The sequence below is a fragment of the Lepidochelys kempii genome, chromosome 5 (assembly GCF_965140265.1).
Source record: "Lepidochelys kempii isolate rLepKem1 chromosome 5, rLepKem1.hap2, whole genome shotgun sequence".
Classification (NCBI taxonomy): Eukaryota; Metazoa; Chordata; order Testudines; family Cheloniidae; genus Lepidochelys; species Lepidochelys kempii.
This window is the reverse complement of record NC_133260.1, coordinates 92,991,271-93,013,162: the sequence shown is the minus strand read 5'-3', so window position 1 is coordinate 93,013,162 and position 21,892 is coordinate 92,991,271. Positions and strand designations below refer to the sequence as shown.

The 21,892-nt window shown below is 38.9% G+C and overlaps 1 protein-coding gene across 1 annotated transcript in view; it reads right to left on the bottom strand.

Moving 5' to 3' along the window:
* Positions 1 to 21,892, bottom strand: part of RASEF (RAS and EF-hand domain containing) — a 51,731-nt gene that overhangs the window by 8,664 nt on the left and 21,175 nt on the right. Inside the window, exons 4-16 of the mRNA XM_073345073.1 lie at positions 20,159 to 20,254; positions 18,809 to 18,886; positions 18,012 to 18,127; positions 16,150 to 16,218; positions 13,371 to 13,455; positions 11,078 to 11,169; positions 8,063 to 8,294; positions 6,924 to 7,061; positions 6,672 to 6,819; positions 4,778 to 4,859; positions 3,513 to 3,627; positions 1,699 to 1,818; positions 287 to 363 (exon numbers count right to left, since the gene is read on the bottom strand). Of these exons, the coding sequence (XP_073201174.1) occupies positions 287 to 363; positions 1,699 to 1,818; positions 3,513 to 3,627; positions 4,778 to 4,859; positions 6,672 to 6,819; positions 6,924 to 7,061; positions 8,063 to 8,294; positions 11,078 to 11,169; positions 13,371 to 13,455; positions 16,150 to 16,218; positions 18,012 to 18,127; positions 18,809 to 18,886; positions 20,159 to 20,254 (1,448 nt within the window). The remainder of the gene's footprint in view (positions 1 to 286; positions 364 to 1,698; positions 1,819 to 3,512; positions 3,628 to 4,777; positions 4,860 to 6,671; positions 6,820 to 6,923; positions 7,062 to 8,062; positions 8,295 to 11,077; positions 11,170 to 13,370; positions 13,456 to 16,149; positions 16,219 to 18,011; positions 18,128 to 18,808; positions 18,887 to 20,158; positions 20,255 to 21,892) is intronic.

Below are 21,892 nucleotides of genomic sequence, written 5' to 3'. Positions count from 1 at the left end.
TAGTTGATTCCAGTAGAACAATTTTCAATGTCAAATATCTATATTCTATAGAGATATATTTATATACAGATACACACATAATATAAGTGTTTAGAATATAGATATTTAACACTGAAAATTGTTCTACTGGAATCAACTAAGATCAAAATGGACTCTATAAATAAAATAAAATACATGCCATGTAAAACCTTAAGAATGAATCTTGTTTTACATTTATTTATAAAGTTACTGTAATACATATTAACCAACAAAGCTAATATTTGATATTAGAAACGTGACTACATACCGAGCAAGATGAAGAACTGCTTCTACAATATTAGATCCATCTTTAGCACTTGTTTCACAAAATAGTGCATTGTAAGTCTGCCAGAAGAAAATAAAAGGATCAGATACATTGTCTATTGGACAATTAGGTCTAAATGTTTACTGCAAATTATTTCCTCGGAAAATTTAAGAACTACTGAAGAGCAGATTTAACAAATTAAAGTGAACAGGATTTCTTGGTCCTTTTTATACTTTGTAGATGTTAGTTTTAATACTACAGTAACAACATTTATTTTTGGTTTTATAGCTTTTTAAACTTAAGAACTTTTAAGATATGTAACTGATTCAGGAACAAATCCTGGTCCCAAGGTCCAGCCTGAATAATCTTGTCTGCGAGGCTACAAACCAGCAACAGAAGCTTCGAAGCTGTTACTGGAGCTTACATTCTACCTATCATATTTCCAGAACCCCTAAAACCTTGGTATTTAACTAGTACTAGCTACATCATCATCCACAGCTCTAGGCCCACACACCTTTGCACAGAGAATGGCCAAGGATTCTGCACTGTCACAGATCTAACAACTGAGCAAACTCTTGCTCCACTGCTGGCTAGCCATAAAACCCTGCCCGCGGTGGTGTGGGGAATCCCATAAAGCACAGCTCCACAGCAACCAGCATGTTCAGATCCCCTGTACAAGTGCCCAGAATCTCTCTTTTGTTTTTCTATGCAACAAATAATGCCAAAACTGCTGCAGTCATGGCTAGAGAGTGGTGCAGAATTACTCTTAGGCCCAGATCCTCAAAGGTATTTAGATGTCCACATTCTACTGATTTCAAAGGGAGGCAGGCAGCTAAAACCTTACATAATCTGGAAACCAAAATACTTCAACTTCAGAACATCTATGTACAAGAGAAGCAGAAGCTAGTTTCCTCACATCCTCTCACTAATGTGCCTCACACTTGTAGTAGAGTACAAAGATGAACTCATGCTGAGTGGGCAAGATCAGTCTCATACTTAGGGTAACCAGATGTCTAGATTTTACAGGGACAGTCTCGATATTCGGGACTTTGTTTTATGTAGGTACCTATTGCCCCCCACCCCGTCCTGATTTTTCATACTTGCTATCTGGTCACCCTACTCAGACTCATGAATTTCTTGACCAATTTTCTCAGAATGTCAACCATGTGCCAGTTTGTGATGACGACACTGGACTGAGACAACTAACTCATTTCACAAAGACTAGCAAATTGCCATTATCTGGTGACATTTTTCAACCTCAGCAAGTATGCACTAACCATTCAAGGCCAAATTCCATCTTGGTGACCATAAAATGAAAGACTCTTTGCCTCACAATTATTTTTGTGAATTATCCAGACCTCATCTTAAAGTTTTTAAGGGCAGTTAAATTTGAAACAATTAGATATACGTCTTACCATGGCCAATTTTTCTCCATAGTTGATTGGTACACATTTTTGTCCTTGTTCTGAAACTGTTTGGCGAAGATCTGCCTTGTTACCCACCATCATGATTGGAATATTCTCGTGAGTTGCATCCTGTAATAAATATATAGTTTATTTACCTTTGAAAAATTCTGAATACAAAAAAAGGTCAAATATATCAGCAGGTTATTGGAGCACACATCATATTAATTACTTCACCACCAAAACACCTAAAAATAATGTAATGCTAACACAAGAAATGGTAGATAGTTAAAATATGCTGAACACCAGTCATGCTGAACACTTTGCAGATAAAACAACCTACACTATGTCTTAAAATAGCCATCTTAATAGTGAGTCTATCAAGGAGTGAATGCATTTCCAACAAGAATTGTATTTGCTAGATAACTCTTATGGAAATTAACACTATGCCCATTATGGCTCAAAAAAGACACATTTGACTTGAAAAAGGTATAGATAAGGGCAACAAAAATGATTAGGAATACAGAACTGCTTCGATTGGAGGAGAGATTAAAAAGACGGGGACTGTTCAGTTTAGAAAAGAGATGATAAGTGGGGGATATGATAGAGGTCTATAAAATCATGAATGGTATGGAAAAAATAAATAAGGAAGTGTTATTTACCCTTTTGCATAACATCAGAACTAGGAGTCAACTGATAAAATTAATTGGCAGTGGACTTAAAACAAACATAAGGAAATATTTCTTCACATAGCGCAGAGTCTGCCTGTGGAACTCATTGCTATGGGATGTTGTGAAGGCCAAAAGTTTAACTGGGTTTAAAAAAATAGGTAAGTACATAGAGGACAGGTCCATCAATGGCTGTTAGCCAGGATGGTCAGGACTGTAACCCCAGGCTCCAAGGGTCCCTAAATCTCCAACTTCCAGAAGCTGGGACTGCACAACAGGACGGATCACTAGAAATTGCCCTGTTCTGTTCATTACCTCTGAAGCATCAGGCACTGGCAATTGTCAGAAGACAGGACACTGGGCTAGATAGGTAACTGGTCTGAACCAGTATGACCATTCTTATGTTATTTTATATGACACAATTACCCCTAGAAACAGGGGCTAATTCAATTTCCATGATAAAAAAAAAAAAGCATTCTTTCTAAGAGGGAAATGAAATTTAATTCTAATCACCTTCCTTTCTATTAAACACCTTTGGGCGAAGGGGGGAAGCCCTTTTTATTAAATGCAAATTAGTATTCAGGTAACACAAAAGGGTAATAATAAGATAAAGCTAGAGGGGAAAACACTGCTGTGGATTATTGGAAAGATGTTGGTTGTACAGAAAGAAACACACTGTACTGTGGCAGAGACCACAAGGAAAATTGAGCTTGCTCCTGTAAAGTATTTGAAATGGGTGAGTATTGCATTTTCAGATCAAAGGGAATTGAGATAGTCAGACAAGATGGGGGGGATAAGATGAGGGGAACAATATGAAATGGTTGATTACATGGTATTTTGTGATACCAAACACCACATTTCATCACATTTAATGGGAGCCCAGAAGCTTGTGTCAGGATTTAGTTTACTCTCTTTTGTCCTGAGAGCTGTGCATTTAACTTGCATTACTAGTGGAAACTGCATGTTGGCCAATTCTGCAACACAACCACCTTAATGTAGATTTAAAAACAAATAAAACAAGTATCCCTAAAAGGATTCCATGGTTCTGACCCATACCAGAGTTCTCCCAATGGAAATGCCCATTTCCTAATTAAAAAAGTATTAAAAATGACTACATAGTAAGTGTACTTTGCAAATTTCATACAGTTAAGTTCTTACCTCAATCATATCCACCCATTCTCGTACATTAAGAAAACTCTTTTCACATGTCACATCATACAACAGTAACACGCCATCTGCTCTTCTGAAGTATGACTTGGCAATACTTCGAAATCTTTTAGAAAAAATGATGTTTGAAACATTTTAAACACAGTTTTAGTATTACTATAATAATGAATCATTATTGTATTAGCTTAGTCTGATAATTACATGTCTCCCTCACAGCCTTCTTAAGAAAAATGTGACAAACTTGCATGCATTACTGAATTCATATAAAGGTTTCTCCAAATTATTTATGCACTTCTATAAACACTCCATTAAAACTTGCAGTATCCTATACTGCAATCAGACAACACTTCACAGTAAACAGCTATGTACATGAAGGACACCTTCTTTACACTGGAGTTTCAATGATATGGTAGCATGTTTATGTTCCTGCACGAGAGGCAAAGTTCATAAACACAGTGGGCCAAATTCATTTCTCGTATAACATCTCTGAAGTCAATAAAATGGGTGTGGAATATGAAACCAATGGATTTACAACAGGGATGACTCCCTCAATTATAGACTCCCTCCTCCCTCTTTTCTGTAAACGTACAGCGGCCTGCTCCAAAACTAAGATTACTGACAAGGCTTTACATTGCACATTTGAGATTCTTCACATAATGATGAAGAATGAGTGGGCCAAATATATCTTTTAACTTCCTATTCCACAAAATACACTAACTTTACTCAATGCAGAAATAGATAGCATGCTCAATACAAATTCTACTGAAGTGAATGGAAAGATTATAACTGACTTCAGTGGAATTAGACCAGGCACCTTAATATACACACAACTGTGTCAGCTAAAATGTATTGGCTCTTTGCAGTCCAGGATCTCATGAGATTTTATAGGGTTTATAGAACTACACAGATAGTTTAAAAATTCATTTATGTGAGTTCAGCAATTTGTGCAAGTTTATCATGCTTCTCTTAAAAAGACTTTGGATACTACAGAAGAGACAACTGACTGTGCTCAACGGGAATCAAGGTCAAGGACCCTAATAGGAATTTAGGTCATTGAACACCTCATAAGACTGAGCCCTTACAAATAGCAAAAGTAAGGAAGGGACTGAAAGTAAAAATAGGAGAAATAATGTGGACAAGAAACTGTTACAATTTTTCTTACAACTAGGAAAAAAGCCAGATGCTAATACAAATTCTTCACTAAGAAACAAGTCAATTCACATCGACATCCTAATAATCTGTTGAGCATTACTAACCTCTCCTGTCCTGCTGTGTCCCATAGCTGGAGCACTGTAGGTTCTCCATCAACAACCAGCCTTTTCATTTGAAAATCAACTCCTTTAAAAAGAAAAAAAAAGTGTACAAAACTAGTCAGTGGACATAATATTGGCTTTGATTTAAGAACTACATTCATACTATTACCAACATAATTACAAATGAATAGTAGTGTAAAATATTTCAAATAATAGGCTTTAACAGCCGTTTCAAATTAGATGCCATTTAGTACATTGTAAGAGAGCTCAAAAAGTTCAGGCACCCCAAAAAAATGCTGTAACTCCTCCCCCCCCATGTATTACGGTGCATAATCAATTGGTTCTTTTCGCCGGGGGGGGGGGGAAGAGGGGGAATTAAAATATGCTCTCATGAATTTACTCAGGAGTATTGATGCAAATTTCACATCATAAACAAAAAGCTCCACATATGTTACACTATAAAAGCCTTTTACAGAAAGACAGAAAATATTTTGTATAGTAGACCTTATTCCAGACAAGGAGCAAACAAAAACAAAACAAAAAATCAGAACACACAAACATACAAGTGATTTGATGGGCAGACAAAAAAGTCAAGCTTTGAACTTAATAGAACTACAGTAGTTCATGGATGCGATGATATAGATTGGACTGTTGAGACCTCCAAGCTTGTTAAAATCCCTCCAACTGCATTTGAATTAGAGCTATTCCAGGCTTCAAGAACACTTTGAAGACGAAGGGATGAAGACAAAATGATATGAAAAAGGATAGACACGAGGGTTAGGATCCTTAAGTGTCCCCCTTCTGCCTGTCTACTCATAAGGCTGTTTCGGATTCTGGGAGGGTTTGATACATGCAAAGACCTAGATAATAAGAGGTATTGGTAGAGAGGAAGCAGTTCCGAGTATAAGTATTCTTTGGAGAAAATAAGTTACTGTTTGGAGAAAGTAAGTAAGAGTGGGTGTGGCAAGGCTCCCCTCTCACCTGACTAATTGGAGATGAGCTGGGAGAAGGGGACTAGCATATGTGTTGCCTCCCCTGAAGGATGACACCAGAAGGAGAAAGTTTGCCTGCTGAACCCTCCTAGCATGAGGATCAAAGGACTAATTAGGGGAAGAGAGTCAGTTGGAGGAGAATCCGGCTGAGGCACCACTGGTGACCTAAATGAGGATGTACTCCAGATGAGGGACTCCTGGCTTAAGGAGATAATCAATAACTTCTGAATTATCCAGCTCTAGGGAGAAGGCTGGGGATCCTACTTTAAGGAGAGACAGAGTGATTTCTTGAAGTACACCCCGCTCCAGGAGGAGAGCTGGGGGTTCCACTCTTAAGCAGAGAGACCTGTAATTGCCTAAATTATAACCCTGCTCTAAGGCGGGAAGCTGAAGACTCCTGATTTGAGGAGGGACAGAAAGTGACAATTTAAAGTCCAGTTCCAGAAAGGGGGCTGGGAGAGCTCCTGAAGAGGAGCAAGAGACTCTTATATAGATTCAGAGTGGGCATAAACTGGAGCAACTAACAAAGGGAGTTAAACTTTGTAGAAAAAGTCTTAATAAAAATCAGACTCCAGGACGAGGGTACGTGGTTTTGAACCAACCTAATTGACTGAAAGAATCCCAGGGGCCCTGAGTGCACTGCAACTGCAGGGCCATGAGGAGCCACATGGGGGTTAGCAATCATAGCAGGAAAGAGAAAAGATAATGGAAAACTGAAAGAGAATTTTTTTGTAAAGTCAGTTCCAGGATCCTGATACTGCAGCGCCTCCACACCGATTTTAACAGGGGAGGTCTTTGTGCAGTGTGTGTTCAGGACATGTTTTATAGAGATAACTAAATGGTCCTGTTTCCCCCAACCTAATACATATTTAGGCACCCATATGCTTTAGATCTCAAATCCTTACCCAGAGTTGCACTGGTGTTTCCTCGAAATTCATTCTTGCAAAGTCTCATAAGGAAACTGGATTTCCCTACTGCTGCATCCCCAGCAAGAACTATCTTGTAAGCCTTCTCTGAATTAGGGTATTTCAGGTTACAGTCTATTGTGTCTGTCTAAAAGCAAAAAGAGCCCACCAAATCCATATTAAAAATGAAAACAAATTGCAATATCGTTATGTATATCAAACTAAAATATAAAATTGCTCTGGACTGGTTACCTGTGGAGAGAGAGCAGGGAGACACCTCCTTGTTGAAGCACTAGAGCTGCTTCGACTGACTGGTTGTGAGGGTTTCCAATCTTCTGCTGTACTGCTGTTGTCAGGACTATGAGCCTCTTCATCCCTGATCTCTGGAACCTGCAAGTACCAGCAAATGTTATGTTACTATTTTTGTAATATCTCAATTCAGAAAAAGAATAGTGCTTTGAAGTGTTAGGTATCTTGGATTTTTTTCCCCAAAACAAATATCTTTCTCTACTCTAGTGTTCTCAAGAACAATCATTGCCAAATGCCCAGTACTCATAAACAACCCTACAACATCAATCTGGTTTCCAGATGTAATAGGAGTAAAAGATTTCAGTAAGGAAATATTCAGATTCAAAGGGATTACAAGAAACAGTGCAAAAAAATTACTTCAAAAGTTATGAAATACTTCAACTAGTTTGAGCCACCAACTCCTCAATTAAACAAAGTCACAGCAGTTGACTTTAATTGGTACCCTTAGTAGCATTCTCAACACAAAGACCAGGGACTGAAGAGTCAGGGAGACTGAGCTACTTGGGAGTCAGGAGGCCAGTATTCTATACCCAGCTCTGTCACTGCCTCACAGTAAGTCACAACATCTATCTCCATTTCAGTTTCCTCTTTAGTTAAATTAAGACAACAATGCTTTCCTATGTTGTAAAGTTTTTTGAGATCTCTGCATGTAAAATGTTGTAAGCTTTAATCTATTATTATTATTCTCCTCTTTCCACATCACTGCCAAGGCACATTGGCAGGATGTATTCCCTCTATTGTATCTGTTTTGTTGATAAGAGGAGGACTTTAATCTTCAGGGCTAACAATTTATCAACTTTCACAAATATTAAATTCACTTTTACAAACTTACAAAAAGATATAGGGTCATTAATGAGCCTATACAACCAGTTAAAATAGGACTGTTTTTAAATCACAGAGTGTTCCCTTAAGCATCCCACAAAAATATCCTATTAATTCTGTTTTAATGCTTATAGCCCAGGTAAAGACAATTTAGGTTCCCTGACTCATATGAAAAGATCAATTTCACTTTACAAACAGGGGGCTAATTTTGCCTCCAAACAAAAGGTATCTCTTAGAAATGCAGTAAGACTGGAGCTTACATCTGTATCAGAAGCATCACCAACAGAACTGTCCTGCATACAGTGTGGCTTTTGAAAACTTCTTTGATGTCGCCATTCCATTTCTGAATCATATTCATTTGAGTCTCTCAAGGTAGACAAACCACTGTCAAAGCAGCTTTCAGACAAGCTATCAGCATCACAGTTTATCCTTTGCAGAGGGTCACAAAGGGCTAAACACTCATCTTCATCCACATAGGAAGAACGAGATGATCTGGTGACAAAAGTGGGGGGAAATATGCTTTTTACAGGACCCAACAAAAGAAGACATTTCAGCTACACATTTTATTGCCCTTTACTGAAAGAAGGATCTCTATTTTTTTAATCTCCAATAAATGAGTTCCTTAATTTAGGCCCTTAGAAGTGAGCACCCAAACAGTTCATCTAACATGCCATGGTGAGGATGTTGTAGTTATTCAAAGCCTGGCATAATGAGTTATTCTTAAATCCAAAAGGAAATGGTTGTTTAAAAAATTGAACATTGTACCAGGAACATATTAAAAATAGGGCAGTAGAGATGTTAGTGCATCCCAGGACCTGGAAGATGGTCTCGATATACTGAACCTGAATGTAAATGGATGTATCCAGGTTTTAGCTCATAATTTATTGGCCTGCAAATATCTGTGAATATGAAAAAGGAGGCAACAGAAATCACAAGCTCAGCAACAGTAGAAGAAGCAGTGCAGAAATGTGTTCAGTTCCAGTTTTGGTTGTCCTACACATAATCTTTAGCGTAACAGCAGAAACAACTGGTTTCTCCTAAGTATGGGCTTGACTCTCCCCTCCTTTCCAAGCCAATGTTCCCCTTTGATTCTCTTTCCTTTTCCAAGGCCATCTTTGTTTTGCTTTGGGTGCCATGACAGACAATAGGATACTCAAATGGCAATAGTGCTTGAAGTAAAAGTGACTCACTGTCTTTGCTTTTTAAGTTAATTTGTACAAAAAGGGGAAAGGAAACTAGAGAGAGAAATGGAGGGAGGGAGGACAACCTTCAAAAAAGGTATTACGGTCTCCAGCCCCTATCTGCATCAAGCAGGGACAGGAGCAAATAAAAGTAAAGTGGGGTAGAAAATGCCTGAAAGTAGTGTTCTATCTTATAGGAGTGGAGATGCAGGACATCTCAGTTGCAGCTAATATAGCCAATGGCAGCATTGTTCCTTGTAGAGTTTTGTTGCCAGGTGATCTGAGCACTAGTGTGCAGCATGGAGATGCAGCCTTCTGTGGGGCTGGAGTTTCTATTCATTGGGATTCACAGGGTTGCCAACTCCCATATAATTCCTAGCCACTACTGGCCAGCAAGGGCCATTACAGGGACTATTTTCTGTTGCAACAACTTCAGAACTATCTATTTCCATGCTCCCAGGGTAATGAGTTTTCATTCAAATACTCATGATCTTGGTTTTGGAATACCACAGTAGTACAGTAGTACTATTTGTATTTATGCACATAGCCTATAGAAAATCACTGATATACCTGTATGAACAAAGGGTGCAAACTGTAGCAAAGTTAAGAGCATTAAGCATAAATAACCTCAGGCAGAGGACTACATTAGTCAAATTTTCAAAATCAGTAAATCACGTATTCAGTGTTGGGAATCCATACATGCTTAAGGCAACTTAATTTGAGAGACGTTATATGACCAGAGAAAAGAAAAATATATTTACTATTGCAAATGTCTTAAAAGCAACGTTAGAATCCAAACGAGCACCCAGATTTCTTAACACTGATCTAATGTTTCTTGTATGATACGAAGTGTTGAAAATGGACAAGCATTTTGGGAACAGAAGTTCATCTCTCTCTAAATACTGCTAAACCATACCTGCCAGGAATGAGTTTTACCCCTGGCACATGTACTTTCGAAGAAGTCAATTTTTCCACTTTAGATTGGAATACACTAGATTGCACAGAATAGCAGGTTTGTTTAATGCTCTCAGAGAAGGACATCTCTCAGGCCTGCTAAATAGACTTCTTCCTTCCTTCCTTCACCTCAGAAAATTACTCCATTTAATGTGCAACTTAGTAAGGGACATCTCCTTTCAAATATACAGAGGATCCAACAAGAGGGAACCTATTTTTTCTGCGTTCAGCAGAAGGATAGTTTGTTGCAATCAGAATTTTATAGCCTGCAAACAAGTCTCCAACATGAAGACAGCAGATTCAATAACAGTATTGAATTAATGATATATTTGGATATCATTAGTGTAAAATGAAAGCCAATTTAATGTTTACAAAGGATTATCAACTCACTGCCAAAATATATATTTAACCATATAAAGGCCCTAATATAGATCTATATGCAGTTTGAGTACCAAAGGGGGGGGGAGGGGAAGCAAAAAATCTGTCATTTAAGAAAGAAAACACATTTTTCACTGCAGTTCTGGCTAACTCCAAAGGGAATGCATCAGGCCAGTAAAATGGTATGACCTACAGCCTGATCCAAAGCCCAGTGAGGTCAATGGGAGTATTTCCATTGATTTCAGTGGGTTTTGGATCTAGAACTTACAGCCAATAAAACAAAGTAGACAGTTAGTTGCTTTGACCATTTAATAGGTTAGCCCAAGAATTTTTGAAGCTGAAAATTAATTAAATGGTCTTATCCTCTCTAGACATCCCATTCTGCAAAGTGCTGAGCAAAAGTGCTGAGCACACTCACTTAACTGGGATTTCATTGAGAGATGAGGATTTTTAACCCCTTGAAGAACTAGGCCCTCATACACTGATAGAAGTTATTACACAGGGGACACCAGCTATACAGGTTAAAGATTTGGAAAAAACAGTGCTGTCTCTTTTAAGTACTGAAGGGACCATTTAAGAATGGTCCATATTAGAATCATGTTTTGTAAGGCTTGGTCTTGCTGAGTTTCTTGAGTTGGAACTGAGAAAAGACAGAACAGGCTGTTTAACTCTGTCATTTTGTATTAAGTATTTGGCTGTTTGAAGACATGTATAATTGTCCATCCTTATGCTATAATTTAAGTAAAAATGTACCAGGCCTACCTGTCATATCGTGGATTTTGAGGAGACTGGCCACCATTACATTTGGGGCTGTTTCTAGTAATTGTATTCCCCGGAGAGATGTTTGTTAGACGCTGTAATAGATGAGCAGAAAGGTCTATAAATATCTTGTTGTACATGTGTGTTTGTCTTTTTGTACATGTGGGACTACAGCCATCACAACTAACCCTGCTGTATGTTATGATGTAAATCCAACCTTTTCTTTTCCTTATCCTTTAGAACAGGACTGGATGTCAACATGTATATATGTCCAACATATTACATTCAAATATGTAATGTTTGGGGTCCATAATGTCATCCTACTTCTGGAGTTATTGCTGCCTACTCAACTATCAAGCAGCAATGGGATTTCTGAGAGAGTGAAGTGGCTGGTATGTATAACAGTGTCATTTGAGCAAGTGACCTAATTCCATGAACTATAAGACAGTCTTCTAGAAAAGCAGTATTCTGGGGAATGACCAACGATTTCGCTCTCATTTTGGAAGAGCCACCAGTTAGAATATGTAGGTGGTCAAGATGGAGAGAGTGAAATCTCCAGTGTGATTCAAATACCCTCAGGTCATAGACATTCAGGCCCCTGGAAGACATAATACCAAATTTTAAAGGCTCAATATCTATTTTACCAAAACATGCTCACCTTTCCAGCCAGGGTCCAGCTGTGATGGGGCTAGAAGCAGTGGGCTGGAGGGAGAGAATGGAGTTCCCGGCTAGAAGCAGCTGAGACAGTATTTCACATACCCCCTCTCCTTTCCTCTCTTACCCTTCCCCCTTTGCTTTCAGCATGTAAGGGCTGCTTTTCTCTTCCTTGTGTCGCAGGGTGTATGGGGGAGAGGGAGGGAGTCACATGGTACATTTGAGCCTGGACTCAGGGGGCCTGGCCCACCCACCACTGCTGTCACGGGTGGTGGGAATGATGCTGGATCCAGGTGATTGGCTCCCATTTGGTAGGGGAGAAGGGAGGAGGGTTAATACAGTTTGCTATCTAGGCAGGGGAACCATTGTGGGCTTCCTGTTTCAGCCTCACCCTTCCTAACCCATCTAGTTGCTGGATCTCTGGTGAAGCCAGGGGCTTGTCTGACAACCAGTTTTAGGGTCTGGAAGTTTTAGAGTCTTTTCCTATATGGCAAAACTGGCAAACTGCTGGGTGTTTTTTTCACCTAGAATCAGAATGTTTGATTGAGGGGAGGCGGAGGGTTATGTTACAACTATTGCAATGTTGGATGGTACCAGTGCAGTTGATGGGTTAGAAGGAGTCCAGTGCAGGTCCCTGTAGCTCAGTGGACTGCTTAGGCGCATATCTCCTCAGCACACAGTGAGGGAGTTGCCTCTATATCTCAGCATGTAGCTCCTCTCATCTTATCTCACCTACCTCCAATGTTGAGGAGGGGAGCTGTTTGGGACTCTAGCTTCCGATCAAGATCCCTCGGCAGGCCAGACGGTATAGAGGGGGCCTGGCCTTCACAACCATCCTCAAATTTATAGTCCATTGGGACTATTGGGGCCAGTTGACATTCCCATAAGAAAAACCCTGCAGGGTGGTTTGGGGGAGCTACTCCAGCTAGGTAAGAGTTTTAAATGAATAACATTGTGTCCACTACATTTAACCACACTGTGTCTTGCTGTTTCCCTGTCCTCATCAAACCAGACTCCTCTCAGGGGTTGTTTACACTTTGAGCTGGAGGTGCAATTCCCAGCTTGAGGAGACATGCCCACAGTAGCTTGATCAGAGCTAGCATGTTAAAACTAGAGTAGCTGCAGCGGCACAAGCAGCGTGAGAGGCTAGCCACCTCAAGCACATCCGAAGCATCTTGGACAGGTACATACTTGAGGCAGCTAACTCCTCACACTGCTACAGCTACACTCTATTTCTAACACACTGGTTCACTCAGAGCTCACACGACTATTTCTCCTTAAGCTGGAATTTACACCTTGCAGCTCAAAGTGTAGACATACCTTCCTTCAAATTACAGCAAACAGGGAGAATCCAGAGCACAGGAACTATGAGTGGCCTCATAGAGGTGGGGCAGTGGTATATGATATATGTGTGTATAACCCCAATATTTAATAGGAATTACCTACACACACAGAGACAGTAGACAACTTCAAAATGTAGTAACACTGCACCAAAATCTGCTCTCAGTTACATGAATGTAAACCCAGAATGACCCTACTGAAGTCAATGGAGTTTTCTCCGCTTACCCTGATGTAAGAGAGAGCAGAATACGGCCCATTATATAAAACATATTAGTATAACTTATAATTTTATATTACATACCAGTGATCTGTTGCATTTGCTTAAACTGTTTTCTAGTGCACTCCTTAAACCATCATTGCTGTCATGTAGTTTTCTGTTAGCTGATCTAAGATGAAACAGGTAACAAAATTAAAGTTTTCTTGCACTCTACTGAAAAGTGTGGGTCCAGAGCCACTATTGTACTCAAAGAATAACGTGAGCATTTTCTGATGAACAACTGTCAACTGCGGATGTTTACTCTCAAGGAAACTGTGAGCTAAGACTGGGCTCATCACTGCAACTGTAGACAGGGGGTCCTTAGTTGACTGGCCAGAAGACAAGGAGTTATTACTGCTTTAAGGGCTCTCTCTGCTGAAGAAGGGAAAGTTTACCTGGACAGAACGTGAAAGAGCAGGTGGTCACTGGACCAGGTCAGGAGGGGCACTGCCCTTCCAACTGATCTGCAATGGGGGGGAAGGAAGGACTTGACACCCTGACTAATGTGTCAACAAACCAATTAAGAAACAGCAAGGAGAGTCATACCTCTACAAGAGTGTGACGAGAACGGAATTTGCCCAAACAAAGCCGTACAGATTTTTTAGTGTAGGTGCCTCTCTTTCTTTAGAGGGAAGGGAGTTAGGGGTTCACCCATCCAACTGGGGAGTGGATATATTTTTGTCCAATATTAAGGAAGGAATTGGTAAATATCTGAGAACCCAGAGGTAGAGAGAGGCAGCCAAGCTAATTGCTGGCACCTCCATGTGGCAGATGTCCACTGTAGGTACTCATTATGAAAGGGATACAGTTATCACATCAAATGAACTGTTGCAGGGTGATTTAAGGGGATTTAGAAGGAAGCATCCCTTAAAGGAGCTGTGAAAGGAAGGCTTGGGGCTCCTATATCTGGTACAGAGGGGAACCAACCGTCTCCTTTTCCTAGCCCCTTAGCCCTCATACAAGGGTAGAGTGGCAGGGTCTCAGCAAAAGGATGGCTGGGACTAGGTTGGGGGATTATGTGGAAATGATTAAGGGAAGAATTATGACCTGAACTGTGGAATTTAATGTTAGAAACTCCCAGTTATTTTAGATGAATAAATGTGTGGCCGAATTAAACCATATCCATTGCCTCGCGACTTTCTTCAAACGTGGCTGGACAATGTAAAAAACAGAATAGGTTATTTTAATCCTCCTGCTGGGAATTTGACTGCTTTGCAATCTTTACGGCACACTTCATTGTATTTCTTCTCTTTTGACTATTTTGTTTATCTTTATATGCAAACATATGGCTAGCCTTTGATGTACAAAGTTTTATGGTGGGAGGAATTCAGGAGGAAAAGCCCAATAACTTGGTCCACTGTGAAATCATTAAAATATTATATATATTACATTCTAAAAAAACCTACACTGAAATAATATGACTACTCGTGGTAGTAAAGTTGACCACATGTATGTTTCCAAGATCAGGGCCGAAGGATGTAAAGTCAAGACCATTAAATAGGGGCATACCTGCAAAGTTAGAAAGTTACATATAAAGAACGTTATCTTGAATTCACAAAAGGAAGATCATAAATGCTATACTTTTTTAAAAAATGAGTGCCTCTGAGTGCCACTGGGATAACTTTAAGGAGAGATTTGGTTCAATTACTTGGAAGAAAAACCATGAGTATAATGAGGAAACTTGCTGAGGATATAAAACTATTTAGATTGGTTTCAGAGTAGCAGCCGTGTTAGTCTGTAGCCGCAAAAAGAAAAGGAGTACTTGTGGCACCTTAGAGACTAACATATTTATTTGAGCACAAGCTTTCGTGAGCTACAGCATCCGATGAAGTGAGCTGTAGCTCACGAAAGCTTATGCTCAAATGAATTTGTTAGTCTCTAAGGTGCAACAAGTACTCCTTTTCTTTTTATTTACATTGGGTGATTCTTGAAGGCAGCGGTGTTTGTACATCATACAGCACTGGACACATTGTTGGTGCTTTAAAGATAATGATAAAAGAGGGAGTTACTGCAGAGGCAAAGTCAATAAAAACGGAGCCAAGTGATAATATTTAGAATAACATGGATAGACAAGGATCTTATTCAGCTTATTATAGAGAAATGAAAGACAGTGAGGCTAAGAACAAAAATCCCACAAAGTATTAGAGACTCAGCAGTTTCACACACTACCAAATATTGAACTGAAGAAGCTGGCAGTTGTGGTGGTTAAATCTTTAATATTTTTGGCCCCTTTAAGTAAATAGGGAGCTCTGCTTATAAATCAGTGGCATGATATGGTCCAGTATCCCTCTGCTCAACAGCATTACAGAAAAAAATGCAGACAGAACTGTAGGATGCATAAATAGAGACATCAGGGATAGGCTCTCAAAAACCATTCTAGTGCTATATATAAAGGTAATAATGTTTGCAGTTATTCTGTGGTAAAATAAAAATGACGTAGTCAACCAGTACCAGTCCAAACATATCTGAGCCATTACAACTTAAATTTTTGAGGAGTTGAGACAGAATATGCTTTCATCTTTTGTGAAAGGACAAGATTATATAGGGATCACATGGAGGGATACAAAATTCAGATAGTATTTTTACACAGTGTTCCCAGGTTGCTGCATGTGATACTAAAACTATGCTTAAATAGTCCAGGTAGTAGAGTGAAGTCTACTACAACAGAAACAGTTTAAATTGCAGCTAAAAAAACATTTTCCCTTGATAATATTTTCTTCTCCAATTCCATCAAGATATCCCTACAACTAGAGAAATGTGTTTAGCTGTGCACACTTCAGAATAAAGTTTGTAAATATAGAACAGTGAACTATTAAAAACTTACTGAAGTATTTCAATTTGTCTTTCCAGGCTCTCTCTGTCTTCAGTGTATTCTCGGACCATTTCCAGGTCTCTGCAAAATATGAAGTTATACTTCTCTACATACCCTGCTCCATTGTCTAGAGTATTAACTCTTGCAGAAAACAAAATTCAACTGTAACAGATTTTGAATAAGTTAATTAGAAACCTAAGAAATAATTTAGAGGGGTGCAAATTTATGGGGGGGGGAAGCAATTGGTTTGAGTGTTTAAGTTACACCAGGTTTTGATTGTTTTGTTTGTTTATATTAAAAAAGAAATTTGTGCTAAAATATTTTAGCAGTTTGATAACAGACCAGGAGTTCTCAAACATTCATCATGTCTCAAAAGAGATTGTTTTGCAAATGCTTCCCATCCAATTCACAATCACATGGACCACTTCCTCTCCCAATCGTGGTCAACTTTGACAGCTGTGATAATTACTGATATGAAAAAAAACAGTATTAGTAAAGATTTTAATGCATCATTAACTTGTTCTAAATGTAATTCAGCAGCTGGAAACAAGAAGCCAGCACCTTGTGAACAGCCAGGGTTCCACCCACAAGGAAATTCCAAAAGGTACGGAAGTTTCAAAACTGGCTAGTGTGCATGGACATAGACAACCAGGGACTTGGGTGGCTTTTGCCAGTTCCCTCCTGATCCTCTTACAACCCAGGGATTTCATTAATAATGGAAACACTGCGTTTGGAACAGAAGCTCATTTATCTCACTTTATTAAAAGTGGACAAATTTAGTCATGACACCAAACTACGCATTTAAGCAATAGCCAACAGCTATTATTTTATAATTTTGTAACTCTAGCTTCCCCAAAGATTAAAAATTGTCGATATCCCTGCTATGTGTACAAAATACTTTGAATTCAACAAGTATTTTACAGGGGGATTTAGCACAAGAAATTAATGCCAATTTGACTCCGATGTTCTGTAAAGGTTAAAGGACCAATCCTACAATTGATAGCATATGGGTATATTCCTGCTCCCAAGAAGAGCCCCACTGCCTTTCATGGGGCTTTGACCATACATAAGAGTGTGCCACGGCAGAGCCATTTGAAGGATTTGGGCTTAAATTGCTACTCCTCTATTTTAAACATGCTGTGTCTGGTGAAGGACAGAAGGGAGTCCCTATTCTCCCACCAGCAGCCAGCCATAATTTAGCTGCAGGTGCTTAGGAAAACAGGAAGTGGTGTTGATAGTCCAATGGGTACATCTCTGAGTGACATGCAAATGGATTTATGGATCTTCCTCTTCCGTACTGGCTAACCCTGCTGGATAGGTGTAGCAAGACATGCTCACCACCCACTAGCCATTGTGCCTTTCAAATGCGTAACGCCTCTAGCACCATCACGGGAGCAATATGACTCCTTCCATCTCCAGTGTTGCTCAGCCTCATGAGAGGCATAATAGCTCTAACTTTTATTTCTTGTGAAAGGTCTCAAAATAGCCAGACTAGCTTTTGTTTTCACAGGTTCACCCTTGATTTGGAAGGCTTCCATGGCCTTATTTACCATGACAGACAAGGGTATTTCACTGAAATAGAGTTATAAAGAAAGGGCCCAACCCTGTAGTTCTTACTCACTACTGAGGTCCCAGTGAAGTCAGTGAACCTACTTGCACGAATAAGGGATTCCAAATCAGGCCCAAAATTCGCTCTATCAGAGCCATTCTAGCCAACTAAGTAAACACTAGATATGTGGCAATAGATCAGTTTTAACCTATGTACTTGCCAATTATGATCTATTACAAATAATTGTTACTGACTAGTTATACAATATATACAAAACAACTTATTTTCCCCCCAAATAAAAATTTTATAATGTGAAGTATCTTACCTTTCTGAGCTCAAACTTTGATCTGCATAATCACTTTTCAAAGAATCTAATTCACTCTGAAGAAAAGCTATACTTGTCTGTGCTTCTAAAAGATCTTTTTTAAGTTTCTGATTTTCCTAAAGAAAAACAGAAAATGAAGTTTATGCAACAGAGTTGCCTTTACAAATTATGAAGTGCTGTAGTACTAAAATATAAAAGAACATCAAAATCAAATCAAAAACAGTAACAATATAAAATCTCAATAGAGTTAAGAATATAACTGTTAAAAGTGCCAGTTATGAAAAGCTAATTTACAAAGGTAAACCTTTAAGACTGACACTCAAAAACTCTGATGTAGGCAAAAGCACTTAACTACGCACTTAACTTTAGAAATGTTGATTAGCTAACCCAATGGGACTGCTCACATGTTTAAAGTTTAGCACATTCCATAGATATCTGAGTGCAGATGGTCTCCATACCATGAGCCATATTGGAGTCATAGTTCTAACACTCAAAAACTCAATTTAATTTCAGATTTTTCAGTTTGTCATACACAAACACTGACACTGTTCTATTTCAAATGATTAATAAATGGTAGATCTAGAATTCATATCTAAACAGAATTATTTCTTCTTTATACAAGAATAAGCAATCGCACCACCTTAAATATTTTTACAAAAACAAAACAAAACCCACCATCTCTTAGCCTCATAATTCTAATACCAGTTCTGAAGTGGGAAAACAAATCGCTATTGAAGAAAGTACAAAGTGCAGGTTGAATCTATATCTTCTGTATGTAAATTATAATCAGCTCTTACCAACGACAATTCATGTATCCTTTTTTTTAATGCAGCCAAATCTTCTCTGTGATTTATGTTCTTTGATTGTTCTTCCAGCTGAAAGAGCAAATAAAATGTGCAAATTTTAAAAACACATTCTTGACTGATCCAAAGCCCACTTAAGTCAATGAAAGTCATTTGGATCAAGGGCTATACTGAAAGACACCTAGGTGCATTTTCCAGCGATGAAAGATCTAACTATATATGAGTTCGCCGGGTGTAGGCATAAGAAACCGCCTCTTCCAAATGATCCCATTTATTTCATTTCATTTTTAGAAAAAATATTTTGAAAGTTTCTCAAAGTGTGTTCTACAGAATTTCGTATTGCTAGAAATGTTAACAGTCATTTTGCAACACAAGAAACCAACCAAGGGTCAGATCCTCTGCTGGTAACAAGAGCGGTAGCGTCCCTGATTTCAGTGGAGCTGTGCATATCTACCCAGCTCATCTAGCCCCAATTCTCCATAGAGCAAAAACGCAGTAGTTCTCTTATTTTTCATGAGAAACTTCCACTAATATCAGTGGAATTGTAACTGTGATTTAATGATAATAAAGAGGAAAATGGAGTGCAATTCACAGCCAGGATTCATATTGCTTAAAGACACATATAATGTTACTAACAGCTATAGAAAAGGCCAGCAACAAAAGCCCAAATCTGAATTTCAAACACTCAAAGTGAGCATTCAGTTCTGGGGTTCTGGTTTACCCCATCACAGAAATACGTATCAACTGCAAAATTCAGATTCTGGTCCATGCACGGGGAGTTCAGATTTGGGGTTCTCTGCAGTATTAGGAATGTTAATCGTAGAGATAGGAATATTAATAGTAGAGATAAACCGAATACTGCAGAGAACAGTTCCTGCAGTGCCAAGAGGACAGATATGACAACTTATGATACTAGGTCCTTTTCACCTTCCTATGATTCTGTTCATTACAAATACTTATAAATGATAAATTGGATTCTTTCCAATGTATAAAATTCCAGACTGCTACTGGGTAATCAAAATGCCAGCTTCTTGATAATCATAAGCAATCATTTGGTAATATTATTTGGCTAGCAGTTAGGTCCCTTGGCAAAGTATTTCGGTAAACTATACTAAATGGATTCAAGGACAACGACAATGGGTATTTTAGTCAACACAATTTTAAAAACTATTTTTAAGTTGCCATTTAGTGATGCACATTATCTGGAAAATTTTCACAGCAAAAGCCAGAGCACCCTTACCTCCCATTAGCTACCTCAGAAGAAGCACTCAGCATCTCCCCAGGTCAGGCCCTCTTATATCATCCACAGAATTCTGTCCAATTCAACAAGTCCAAACTACCCACCTTTTTAAGTTTTTTTATGGTCACCTGAAGTTCACCAACTTCATTCTCATACTGACACTTGAGATCATTTAGTGCCTCTTCAGCTTTCCGCTTCTCCTATAACATTTGGAATTTTAACAACAGTCAAAACACAGATTTAAACATTTTCTTTAAAACCTTGGTCACCAAGGTATTAAACATTTCATTATTGTAAAGCCAAACAATTTCCTTTAAACCTGAAGTATGTATCTTTAGCTCTCCATTAAGGTTTTACCCAACACTCAAAGTCAATAGGTGCCTTTCAATTGACTAAAATGGGCATTGAAGCCATTACAGACCCATTTATGAAGTATTTGTAGAAGAGAGGGGTTTAACAGATTGGAGTAAAACTTCAGGTCAGTTCACCAATGTTACTTAATTCAAACGTAACCCAATCGTGTGGACTCAGCTAGATTTCACAGAAGACACACACGGTCCCAAAGTAAATAATCTTTCTCCCCCCCTTCTCCCTTCAGAAAACATCACACGTCATACTTCCTTGTTTCAATGTTGCCAGTGTCCACAATGAAACTGAAAAGGAGAGCTCACCTGTTTTGTTTTGGTTTTTTTTTAATATCACATATTCTGGGAAGAGATTATGCTTTTCAAATCAGCCTTCTACTACAAATGCACACTTCAGTACATAATGTTGTAGTATAGCATTGTTGTATAATAACTGGATATAAATATATATTTATATAGTTATAAAAATGCATCTATCCCAAGTGTCTCTAGATACAAGTAAAACAATACTATTATTATCCCATTTTGGAGGGGAGGAAAGTGGAGGTATGAGTATAAGAAAGGATGATGACAGTATCTTAATTTGTAGGGGACTCAGGAAGGTATTGAACATTGGTCCAAGTGGATTACGGGCGGGGGGGGGGGGAAAGGGTTGTTTGTTTAAATCAATAAGGTTTACACAGGCTCCCAGAGCTGTAGATGGGAGTGTTAAGGCCTCCTCTCTGACTTGAGCACTACAAACCAGAAGGAGTCACAAAAATCAGCATTAGCAAATGAAGATTTTGAGAGAGCTGCCAGATTTGTGGAAAGAAACAAAGACTGAAACTTTACTCAAGTGCAATTCTTTTCATAAAAGAGCCTTTGGTATGCGTGTGTTTTAATTATAGCAACATAGGTAATCACCTGTCCAGCTAGTTCAGGATTTTCCTACTGTTGACACCTGTACAGATTCCTAAAGTATGACTTGTACAGTAATTGCTTGCTTGCCTGGTGGAAACATGAAGGCAGGGAACACTAAAAATACAGATATCACATGGAGGAAGGTGTCACACTGGTGTGAGTCAGCACACTGTCTGAAACAATAGTGTGCTCACTGCAGCCATTAAGATTTTATGGCTTAGAACAATCCCATAAAATAAGTATCTCGACAGGTTACATTTGCTCTCAGGGCGTTTTACTTTTTGAAAATATGTGGAGCTATGAACTGAAAGAAACATGTAAAAGAAACTTAATTTAAAGAATGATAGGAGAAATAAGTTACAGCCCATCCTTGATATTGGTACATCGGTATCAAGGGTAAAATTCTGGCTCCATTGTGTATGCCTACACCCGCAACTGGCCTGTGTCACCTGACTCAGGTTTGTGGGACTCAAGTTAGGGGGTTCTTTAATTGCAGTGTGGACATTTGGGCTCAGGCAGGAGCCCAAGCTCTTGGACCCTGCCCCCTTGCAGGATCCCTGAGCACAAATGTCT